This window comes from Capronia coronata (assembly GCF_000585585.1).
Source record: "Capronia coronata CBS 617.96 chromosome Unknown acBCG-supercont1.1, whole genome shotgun sequence".
NCBI classification, from domain to species: Eukaryota; Fungi; Ascomycota; class Eurotiomycetes; order Chaetothyriales; family Herpotrichiellaceae; genus Capronia; species Capronia coronata.
Window position 1 is genome coordinate 2,004,399 of NW_006912893.1, and position 11,223 is coordinate 2,015,621.

General features: G+C 54.9%; 3 protein-coding genes across 3 annotated transcripts; 1 reads left to right on the plus strand and 2 right to left on the minus strand.

The window, feature by feature from the left end:
* Positions 1 to 924: 924 nt before the first annotated feature.
* A1O1_00702 (uncharacterized protein) lies at positions 925 to 2,900 on the minus strand (the record flags this gene model as incomplete). Its single annotated transcript, XM_007721619.1, has 2 exons — positions 925 to 1,180; positions 1,234 to 2,900. The coding sequence occupies 2 exons, from the start codon at positions 2,898 to 2,900 to the stop codon at positions 925 to 927; spliced, it is 1,923 nt and encodes a 640-aa protein (XP_007719809.1).
* Positions 2,901 to 4,878: 1,978 nt separating this feature from the next.
* Positions 4,879 to 6,135, plus strand: A1O1_00703 (uncharacterized protein; the record flags this gene model as incomplete). The annotated part of the gene is made up of 1 exon (XM_007721620.1): positions 4,879 to 6,135. The coding sequence occupies one exon, from the start codon at positions 4,879 to 4,881 to the stop codon at positions 6,133 to 6,135; it is 1,257 nt and encodes a 418-aa protein (XP_007719810.1).
* Positions 6,136 to 6,987: 852 nt separating this feature from the next.
* A1O1_00704 (uncharacterized protein) lies at positions 6,988 to 11,223 on the minus strand (the record flags this gene model as incomplete). Its single annotated transcript, XM_007721621.1, has 3 exons — positions 6,988 to 9,336; positions 9,397 to 10,349; positions 10,401 to 11,223. 3 exons carry the CDS (start codon positions 11,221 to 11,223, stop codon positions 6,988 to 6,990), a joined length of 4,125 nt encoding a protein of 1,374 aa, XP_007719811.1.

Below are 11,223 nucleotides of genomic sequence, written 5' to 3' on the forward strand. Positions count from 1 at the left end.
CTTGTAGAAGTGGTACTGCGTGGTTTAGGTACCTAAGTTCTCGCTTCGGTGCAGTGCAGTGGCATATTATTTGTTTACGATTACCCGTGCCATGGCAGCGGGGTGCTCCGTACCAACAGCAGGCAAGACCAGTATTACCAACCGGGGACAAGTGAGGAGGCTAACGGGCTCCTAAGGCCGCACGGCAGGGTTCTCTAAGCACCTCCAACCGTAAAATAGGTACCTAGTAGATACCTGGACGTTATTGACTTCGTTTCCTGGATTCGGGTTGGACTCATGAGACATGCCTTTTATACAGAGTTACATACTGTAGGTAGGTACTTGTAGGTAGAGAAATAAAATACAGGGTCTGAATTCTGGTACTGGTAGCTGGTGTCTGACTACCTAGGTACTAGGCCCCATCCACCCTTACAGAATGTGGCATTTATCAAGTCCGCCAGTTGAGGAGATTTCTTCAGGCTGCAGTATGACATGACGCGCCACAACTGCTGGCGACTCCTAGTACTACTACCTACTATGATAGCACCGCGCTGCATGTTCGACCATGTACGAGGATTCTCATCCAACTCAGACGAGTCAAATAACTGTGTATTAATTCCGAGTGCGGAATCAAGGATACGGATCATGGTGGAATGGGGGGTGGGGGGTGGGTATCTCGCGGGTAGGGTATCCGGCGCCACAACAACCTTGCATAGGTACGTCCCTTAGGTACCGTAGGTATCTTAAGGCACCTACTGCCTGGTCACGATACTCATCATCGCTGCCGCCATACAAAGTCCCCAGATGATTACAGAGAGCCGCATACGAGCTCATTGTCGGCGTGACAGCCCCTTGGATCGTAAACACCTGACCCGTGCTGTGCATAGAGAACTGGACATCCCCTCCGCACCGGAGTAATACACGCCATGAAACAACCGCCAGTTTCTAGCCAGGATATGCCGCTGGCCGAGCCACAAGCGGCGCCATCTTCTCACGTTGAAGCTTCTCCTTCTCCAGTTGAGCTCGGTCACTCTTGGTCATCCGAGGTTTGCGAGTCACTCCACCGCCCCGAGATCCAGGTCCGCCGCTCCGACCAGAGCCTCCTTCAGCAGCAGCTGCTGCTGCACCTGCCCGGCCTCCGCGAGACCCAGGACCACCACCCCTGCCGCGCCCACGGCCACGCTTGATGGTTCCATCCGCCCTAGAAATCCAACAGTCAGTATGATCAGAAATCTCCCGGAAGCCGGTACATACCGTTCAACCGCAGGTTTCTCCCCCTCAGGAACTAAAGGTCCACAGTAGACAAAGAATCCATCTTTGCTGGCAGCGGCTTGTGCTTCCCATAGTAACTCGCTGTCATCGATGAAAGGATCGTCTTGGTTGTACTCTTCGACCTTTCTTCTGCGGCGTCGCTTGGGCCCAGGGCCGTCGGTGCCACTGTTGGCCGCCTCTTGACCACCGTTGACGCCTGACATGGCTATGTCGCCATCATTGTCCGAATCTCGCTCAATATCGACACTGAGGTCATCGTCGCCGCTGTCCCCGCCCGACGTGCCCCCGAATTTACTGCCCGAGGCCGATCGTTCCAATGCAGCACCGGCAGCCGCAACCTTGGCCAGCCGTTCTTTCTGCGCAGCTTGTCGCGGATATAATGCAGCAAAGCCGTACTTTTCTTCCGCCATGCGCGCGAAATTGATCACTCGGTTGTTGGGGTCTTTCAGATCAATGTGTAAAACAATATTTGGACCTTTACCCGAGTCCTTCTGGGACCCTCCATTGCTTGAGTCACCGCCAAAGAGGCTGGCAGAGAGAAGACCGGAACCAGGTGGAAGCGGATGGGGCTGCTCTTTTGCCCGGGCTGGCTTGGGCGACGTGGCACGAGTGGGCGCCTCCGAAGCGACCTTCTTAGAAGCAGCGACGACCTTTTTCGACGGCACAGGTTCCAAAGTAGCGGAGTCGAGGTCCATTGGGGTCGGGTTGCCAGCCATCGGTGGTGAAAGCGTGGGTCTGCCATTGGGCTGGCCGTATGACGGTTCCACCTTGGGTTGATGACTGATTGATATGCTCGAGCTCTTAAAGCTCTGCGCTGTTGGATGATCGATGATTCCCGAGATGGCAGGAGATGTGCTTGGGTTGTATATCGGCCTCGGGGGAGTATGAGCCGGTCGCAAAGAAGCGGAAGAAGGTTGAGGGCCCTCAACAGGTCGAGTCACTGATCTGATAGGATCGTACATGCCGGTGGAGCGGGGCGCAGGCGTTTGGACGGCGCTCTGGAAACTAGAACTGTAGCTGTACGATTGTTGCGAGGGCATCTGGGAGCGTGTGGAAGGTTCATGTACTGGAGCGCCCGTCTCTGTAGGCCTGGCTGCTTCATTGGGACGAAACTCGACCGGGGATCGAGAGGAGAACGCGACGGGCTGAACCAGGGTGGATGACTGCAGACTTGCGCTCTGTGGTCCTGGAATGTCGATGGTGCTATTTGCATCTGTTGCCTCCAGTTTTGGCTTTTTGCGAGGGACACTGGTGGTAGATGAAGCGCCACGAGCACGACGGTTCGTAACGCGCTCTTTCTTTTCCTTCTCAGGGCCAGGAGGGGCATTCGGATCCTTCTTTTTGCGAGGTTTGTACACCCGCTTTGGCGGTGGCTGCAGCGTGTTGCCAGTGGTCAGGCTGGTGACGGTGACAGTGGCGTCACGATTGTCTTGGCGGAGTGCGCCACCAGCTGCGCCTGTGGCTGATGCACCTGCACCTGCACCTGCACCTGCGAAACTTGCAACACCAAAGGTGCCTGCTGAATTGCTATCGCGAGCCCCGTGGTTTGCGGTCGTTAAATGACTGAGCGGTCCTGGGGTGCTTTCCTCATCGCTGGGAGGTGCACTCGACAAGTCGTTGGACGAACTTCTCCCCTCCATCACCTCCATTTCTACTCTGGTGTTCCGCCCGTCAGACCACAGGTGATAAAACAGCTTGCACGAGCCGCATCAGCGAAAAGAAAAACCAGACGCCTAGTAGGACAAATCTCGGACCAGAGAAGTGGGAAACTTGAATGCAGAATATTATGTCGTGGTGGATGAGACGCAGGCGGGTGTGAGCTGCAGTCGATGGAACGAATCGGGTGTTGATGACCTAGGTGATGATGTGCAGAGGTAAAGGTTGCGCAAAGTGAGGTGCAGTGGAGGGTGGTATCTGCACACCTCAGAGGATTCGTGAAGCGGTGAACTAATATGCGTGAGCTGGTAGCCAAATGGCTAATGACTAGGTGCGACAACTCACAGTGAACAAGAGGATCACGATAGGATCGAAGAACATCAAAAATCGGCTGAACGTAATCTGGCGCAAGAGAATACGAACCTGGCCTAGACGAGCTTACAGTTGGATGAGGAGAAGAGGAGGTAGAGAAGAGGGAGGAAAGATCGAGGAGAAGAACAGCGAGGCGAGAAGGGAGAGATATAAGTATCGACAGGAGGAAAGTAAAGAGGTAGAGAAGAGGCACTAGAGACTACCCAGTACTATTATTGTTGACAAAGAGCAGGCGTGAGATGAACGGGGAAGGGAATGAATGGGCCATGAATGGGCACAAAACAACTACAAGTTGACGGGGGGTGGAGTGAATAACGGCAAGTCAAATAGACGGACAGCAAGGGAAGGGAACCCGGGGTGAGACAGCACGCAGTCGACGAGAGAGAGGGCGAGAGGAGAGAAACCAGCAGAGCGAAGTGCGAAAGAGAAAGCAGGGGGGGAGGATGGGAATCTACCGAGTAGCAATGCAGTGATGAGTGAATGGCCGTGCGAGACGTGAAGAGTAGCAGCAGGTGTAGAAAAGAGAGGGCTCATAGTAGGCAAAGCACGGGGAATATCAGTATGGCGCCAGACGATGATGATGATGATGGACAAGACTCCAAATAGTGAAGGTCGCGGCACTGTAGACAGTAGAAACGAGCGCCACAGCCACGGTCAGAGCCTAAGCCTGAGCCTGAATAATAACAACCTGGAAGACAGTCCGGAGTAGCTCTGGACTAATAATTGAGCCTGTAGCGAAAAGTCGGGTGATATAACACTGGCAGTTACCGTTGCAGGTCAGGTCGTGCCCAGGGGAGTGCAGAATAGTTAACGTGCATTCGCCCCATCTGGTCTTTACCCAATCATGAAATAAGCTTCTGTGCTTCTCCCGATTTCGACCTGTTCAACTTGAAGTTTTGCCAGTCTCGGGTTGATGAATATTGCCTATATACCTAACATCCACCTGGAGTGCAAGGCTCACTTACCTCTTCATTTGCTCATGACCGTACCTATGTGCGCAGTGCAAGTTCTACATATATTTTCTAATGGACCCTTGTGGTAAGGTCTGCAGTGCGGCACGATTCCTGGCGGAGTAGAACGCCGGGAGACCCTTGAGATCCGTTCATTGGACTGGCCGGTCAAAGATCGGGGCGATCCACCGCTGCCAGATCCAGCACCCCTGCCCACTGCTGTGGCTTGACGTGGCGCTGCAGTGTCCAATGTCCACCACCAGAGCCGATCCCAGGCTGCCACTCAATCCCCACGAAACTAAACTAGCAGATGCTCTCTCGATTCGCACGAGCTGGCTCTTTCGTGCACTCCATACTATCATCATTGTTATTATTGTCTGTCTGCCTGCAGAATCTGCTGCAAGCTCAAGGAGAACAACTCAAGTTCACCCAAATTCGGCTAAAAGTGGGACCAAACTTTGTCTGTCATGCATTGTTCTGATTGGCACAACCTCAAACCTTAATTTTCCGAAGCTTGGCATACAACGGCGGCGCTTTTCCACTGGGATGCCTGGAAAGTTGCCTGCGTCGTCAATGTCCAGACCATGCTTCGTTTCCAGGTTCTCTGGTTCATAAAGACTTCCGGACTTGTACTTCGTGACATGACACGATGGCCATCCCGGGTCAGCGCTTCGAATTGGATCTCGAGGCAGACGACTTCACGGTGAGGCCCCTCAACGATGACTTCTCTCCAGACTTGAGTGCAGGCCTCGCAATCAAGGAGATCGAAGAGCACGAAGCTGATGCTCCGCCTCCTCCTCCCTCCCTCAAGTCTTCCAGGACCGGCTTTCCTGAGCACAAGCCCCGTCGAAACGTCTCCGCCTTCAAGACGAGGCAACAGGCTGGCAATGTCCCACCACGGCCTACAATCCCCTCGCGCGTAGAACCTTCGGACAGAGCAATCGCTCATCATGTGGGCAAGAAATATGGACTTGATCTAGACGGTCAGCAGAAGTCCGAGATAAGCGAAGAGAACAAGAGACGGATTGCGGACATGTCGGTGGAAGACGTCGAAGAGGCTCGGGCCGAGTTGATGAGCACCCTCAATCCTGCATTTCTCGAGCGCATGCTCAAACGGGCCAATATCGACGAGGACCAGGTCGCCCAGAAGGATTGGCCTGAAGATGATCAAGAGAGATCAAGTGATGCTGCTGGGAGGGACACTGAAAACTTGACAAATTTGACCGAGGACGATGCGGCCCCTGCAGCGTCAACCACGGCCACTCTATCAGGGCCCTCGATCCACTTCCCTGCACCTCCACGGTCAGCCGAAGAGTACGTGCCTTTAGATGCCAACGACCCTGCTTTTCTTTCTGAGCTCAAGTCACACTACTTTCCCGAAACACCACACGATCCTTCTTCGCTTCAGTGGCTTCAAGACCCTTCCGAAGAGGAGAATCAGGCGTCGTTGTATAATCCCGAGAAGGAGTCATTCTTGGCATCTGCTCTGCGTTTTGGCTTCAATGGTCGCTTGATCGCGCCCAGGGAGAGTCTGGAGATCGATGTGAAGCAGGGTCTACATCATCATGGCGACGACCCCAGCAGTGCCGGTTATACAATTCCCGAATTGGCACTCCTGGCCAGATCATCTCTGCCGAACCAGCGATGCGTTGCTTACCAGATCCTGGGCAGGGTGCTATACAGACTGGGAAGAGGAGATTTTGGTGCCCGTGGCAGTGAGCTCCAGGAGGCCTTGTGGTCCGTCATCGAGCGGGAAAAGCCAATTGAGGTGATGATGAGCGAAGCCAACCGCCAGTCCGGACATGCTAGCGCCAAAGCCCATGCCATTGAAGCCTTGTGGCTCTGGAGAAAGGGTGGAGGAGGAGACAGAGGCGTCTTGAAATCAGGTCAGAGAGTGGCCAGGTGAAGCAATTTAACACGGTGGCGGTATGGATGCTTCAATATCAAGCGGTGCAGACACGTCAATTGACCGAGGCTTACACCAAGCGGACTTTCACAGCAAACACAGCCTAAAACGAGGCACTATGAGGGAGAAATGGCGAATCTCACTTGGAGCAGGAATCTGCAGTTCATTGGTTATGAGAGCCTACATTGTGTCTCACGAGCCGTCCAAGCTTGGTCGATAACTTCATCCAGAAATGGGCCCGTTGAACCCTAGACTTGATGAGATCGATACGGACAGCGGACAGGCTGCTGCATTGGGTATCATTCTCTGGTCTGTCCGTCATTCTTGAGCAACAAGGCAGCCGACGCACCTCTCCTACTGGTCGAACTGCTACATTCTCGGTATATCCCCAATACGGACGAGCGTGGAATATTGAGCAGCTTTCATCGACACTGGTTAGCTACCTGGGAACGGGGCTTCCAACACTCCGCAATCCGCGACGGCTAGGTTGATGAAGCCATCCTCTTTTCCAGACGGTCATCAGATCCTGTGCAATGTCCAGAATACTCTTCATGCCATCTGCATGCCTCTGATAAGTCGGCCGAGTATGTCCGTGGCTCATGAGTGTTGGGGTTGCGTGTTCTACGATGCAGACCGTTGTGACACTTGATTGTCTTGCAAACCATGGCTCGTACCATTCCCATCACAGCTTGCTCCAACGGCGGGCTAGCGGGCTAGGAGCAGCTCTGGTCGTGGCATAACCACGGAGAGGGCATGCTGGCAATAGGAAGATCCTGTGCTTGGTGTTCTCTCCGAAGGGTCCATCGAGGCCAGTATTCAGATAGTCTCCGCGTCTATGCGACAAACAATTCCTTATTTACGTATCGATCCCCAGTTTCGTCTTTTTTTACGCATGGTTGCACTCATCAAGCCCTTCCAATCCGCCCCACGAATCTCCAGCCCCAAATACGCAAGCAGTCTATACCCAATCGTGACCCCACCCAGCGCCAGCGCATAGGCAACAGTATCGACATTCAAGCGATACAGCTCCAGGACCTGCTCGCCCGTCTGTACAGGACAAGTCCCATCGGCGAGCCGCTGATCGGCTGTGCACGTGAACCTGATGTCCCGCAGACTATAACTCAGCAGCGCGCCGACCTGCCACTTGACGGGCGAGATATGATTCACGGCGCTCAGAAACCGGTCGATGCCGATACTCAACACGCCGCCGAGGTGGATTGCGATGGATAGCACGACAGACATGACCGACACTGCAAGCCCCGTGTGGCTGAACATGGTGAGGAACAGGATGCCGAAACTCTCGCCACACTCGACAACACAGAAGGCCGAATACGCCATCAGGAAATACTGGCCCGCCGTGCGCGGCAGGCCGACCGCGAACACTGTCAGGACGGAAAAAAGCATGGACGCGACCACCTCGGCAGGGACCTCGAGTGCAAGGTAATACACGAAGAATGCGGCGAGGGTGTATGTCCCGTCCCGCTCTTCGTGGTAGTACAGATCCCGCTCGCCGGGATACATGGCGATCGAGTTGAGCATGCCGACGAAAAACATGCTTGACATGGCTTGGATGTAGCCAACGCGTGTCTGCACCGAGTAGTAGTCGTGGCGGAGCGGGGAGCAGAATGCTGCAAGGACGATTCCGAGGCCGACCAGTTGCGTGATGCGGCCGGTGAGGAGGTTTGGCTGCCGGCGCAGGTTGATCACTCCGCGTTGCAGGAGGATGGGAAAGGCGTGTTGGAAGGGCTGTCTTTGACGGGCGTAGGTTCCTAGAGTGGCGGGAAGGGCTAGATCTGCCGGTTTTGATGGTGTGGCATCAGTGGTATGAGTATCGGTGGTCGTGGAATCAGGTCCAAGTGCTTTGGTGGGAGAATGAGAGGGAGTGGGCGCTGGTTCTTCCGCAAAAGTGTCGTTAGGTTTGGATGTTTTCGCCGGAGAGTCTTCTATGTCGATGCCTTTCTCGTGGGGACCTACGGTCGCAGGAGGAAGGGCGGTGATGGTGGCTGCTGGCGCAACATTGGATGGCTGTTGTTGCTGTTGTCCTTGCAGTGACTTCGGCGTCTCAACAGACACAAGATCCAATGCGAAATCAGCTGGATTGGCCGACTCTGGACAGGTGAAACCCATGCTTTCGAAGTGAGGCAGCATCTCAGAGACGGAACCCGCATAGACAACCTCGCCGCCTTTAGCAAGCAGTAGCACCCCTCCGAACTGCTTGAACATACCGGACCGAGGCTGGTGGATCGAGAAGATGATGGTTCTTCCCTCGTCCGCCAGGCCCTTGAGGACTTCGATGATGGAGAAGGCAGTGAACGCATCCAAGCCCGAAGTCGGCTCGTCGAGCAGGAGCACCTGGGGGTCCGTGAGGATCTGAATCCCGATGGAGACGCGGCGTTTCTCGCCGCCACTGATGCCCTTGACCATGTCGCTGCCGATCAGCGTGTCCGCACAGTCCTTCAGCCCGAGCTGGAGTAGGACCAACTCGGCACGCCGGACTTTTTGCTCGTGGCTCAGGAAGGACGGCAGACGGAGTCGTGCGGCGAAGTGTAGCGTCTCACGCACCGTCAGACATGGCAGCAGGGCTGAATCGTCCTGAGGCACATACGAGCAGATCGACATCACCACGGCGTCTGTCGCGGTGGAGCCATTGAGAAGCATTCTTCCTGTAGTCTGATACTTGACCATTGGGGATCCGTACAGCCGTCGCGCCATCGCGTTCAGACATGATGATTTCCCCGACCCAGATGGACCCATGATCACGTTCAGCACGCCCGGCTCGAACGTCGTGGTGATGGGCTGGAAGATGCGTTTGGTGGTGTTGTTCTTGAACAGTCGTTTCCGGTCGATTTCGAGTCCGAAGTGGTCGAGCGCAACCGTGACCGTTCTAGTCGTGCCCCCGCGTCTTACGTTTGTCTCTTGGCTGTCTGCCGACGACGCTGCTTTGTTTTCATGTGTCTTTGCCACCTCCACCTCTGTAGTGAGCACTTGCAGGGTGACTCCCGAGAGGATGAAGAAGAACAGGATGAAGCCGACCAGCACGACGATCGGCCTCCACAGCCAGTTAGAGGGAAGGTTCAACGAGGCCAAGATATAGGCACCTGTGTACTCCCTGCAAGCCGGGTTCGAGGGCCCTCCGGGGCTTGGACAATCATAGAAGTGGCCTGCAAACTCGTTGGTGCAGAGAGCCCCAAAAGCATAAAACTGGAACGGGGGTTAACATGGTGGGATGGTCGTTACAACACATCTTGGAATGACACCTACCACATATGCCGTCCACTTGACCCATCGCAGCCATACCGCAAGCGAGCGGGTGTTGATGAAGAAGCCACATCCCATGGACTGGAGCGTGAAAGTCAGATTGGCGATCAGAGATGCAACCATGAATTGCCGGTTCAGAGCGACGCAGACGGTGGCCAGGTTGACGGCGATCATATGCAGCAGAAGCTGAATGGCGAAGAACGTGAAGAACTGGTCGGCATTCGAGCGGAAGCCCGCCATAAAATAGAAGATGACCGAGTAGAAGAATGGGACTGGGAGGTCTTCCAGCGGGATCCGGGCCAATCTTCTGCTGACGATGAAGCTGATGGGCCTGACCACGCCTTCGATACGCTCTCGGTCGTAGATTTGGATGTCCATGGTCAGGCGGTAGGTCTCGAAAAGGAGGATGAGGTACCCTTGCAAAGCGCAAGCCGAGTACATGGCGCCTTGCCGCGATCTGATCCCGGCGAGATCACCACCCAATTGGTAGAAGATCCAGCCGCTCATGATGCCCATGCTCAACGACTCGACTGTGCTTGCCACAAGGCCTAGTCGGTCACGGCATGTCACGACAAATGTCCTCCGGGTGTGCACAATGACTTCTTGGAAAAGCTCGTCGAGGCGATCTGCCGAGTGCGCGCTTTGCTTTCCACTGAAGGGCTGGCCCTTATTCTGGCCTGGTCCGCCTGTCCGGGGGTGAGTCTCGCCAGCTCTCCATGCTTCTTGCAGTCTCTGGACACGGACTAGAGAGGTCTGTTCGGCATCCTGCGAGCGAAGATCCACGGCAGCAAGGTCGATGACAAAATCGAATGGGTTGAAGAATGAAGGCATCTTGTAGCCGAGCCGCTCAAAGTACGGCAGACATTCCTGGACATGTCCACAATAGACGGGCGAGCCTCTGGCCAGCAGTATCAGATTGTCGACCAGTCTCCAAATCTCGGAGCGTGGCTGATGGACTATCCTAGTCAGAAGTTGAGACACGATTCTTCGAACGGGCAATGACTTACTAGTCATGATGACAGTCTTCCCTCGCTCGGCAAGACTTTTGAGTGTCCGGACGACTTGGATGGCCGAAGCAGCATCCAACCCAGTGGTGGGCTCGTCCAGGATAAGCACAGGCTGATCCGCGAGGAGTTGAACTCCGATGCTGGTCCGTCTTTTCTCTCCGCCGGAGCAGCCCTTATGAGCGTTATCACCTATCTTAGTGTTGGCACACTTGCCCAGGGCGAGGTCGTGGATCACGTTTTCGACCATGGCCTCTCGCTCAGTTCTTGTCTTGGTCGTCGATAGACGTAGATCGGCTGCATACCGGAGAGTCTCGCGTACTGTGAGGGTGGGTAACAGCACATCCTGCTGCAGCACATAGGCCACTCCGACCCTTGCAGGCCCAGCAGCTTGACCTTCGGGTTCGACCAGCGATTCGGCATCGTAGGTGACGGCCCCAGACTGTCGAAACCTTTCGTCTTTGATGCGATGTGCGATGACATTCAGAAGTGTCGTCTTGCCGCTTCCGCTGGCGCCAACAATCGCAGTCAGGCTGCGGCTCGGGAGATCCGCCGAGATATCTTGCAGAATTGCTTTGGGGGAAGAGTTTCCTTTGATGCGGAGGATCCGGGACTTGAACGAATCTATCGAGGAGAATGGTGACCCCCGGGCTGGATCCACCTCCACTGATACATTGCGAACTTGTACATAGACAGGTCCACTGTTCGGGTCTGGATTGTCGTCATACTGCGACGGAGGTTCTTTCATAGGAAACGCAATCGAATCGTCCAGCAATTCATCAGGCGCCCTGGTTGAGACCTCCTCATGCCCTTTCTCCGTCGCCAT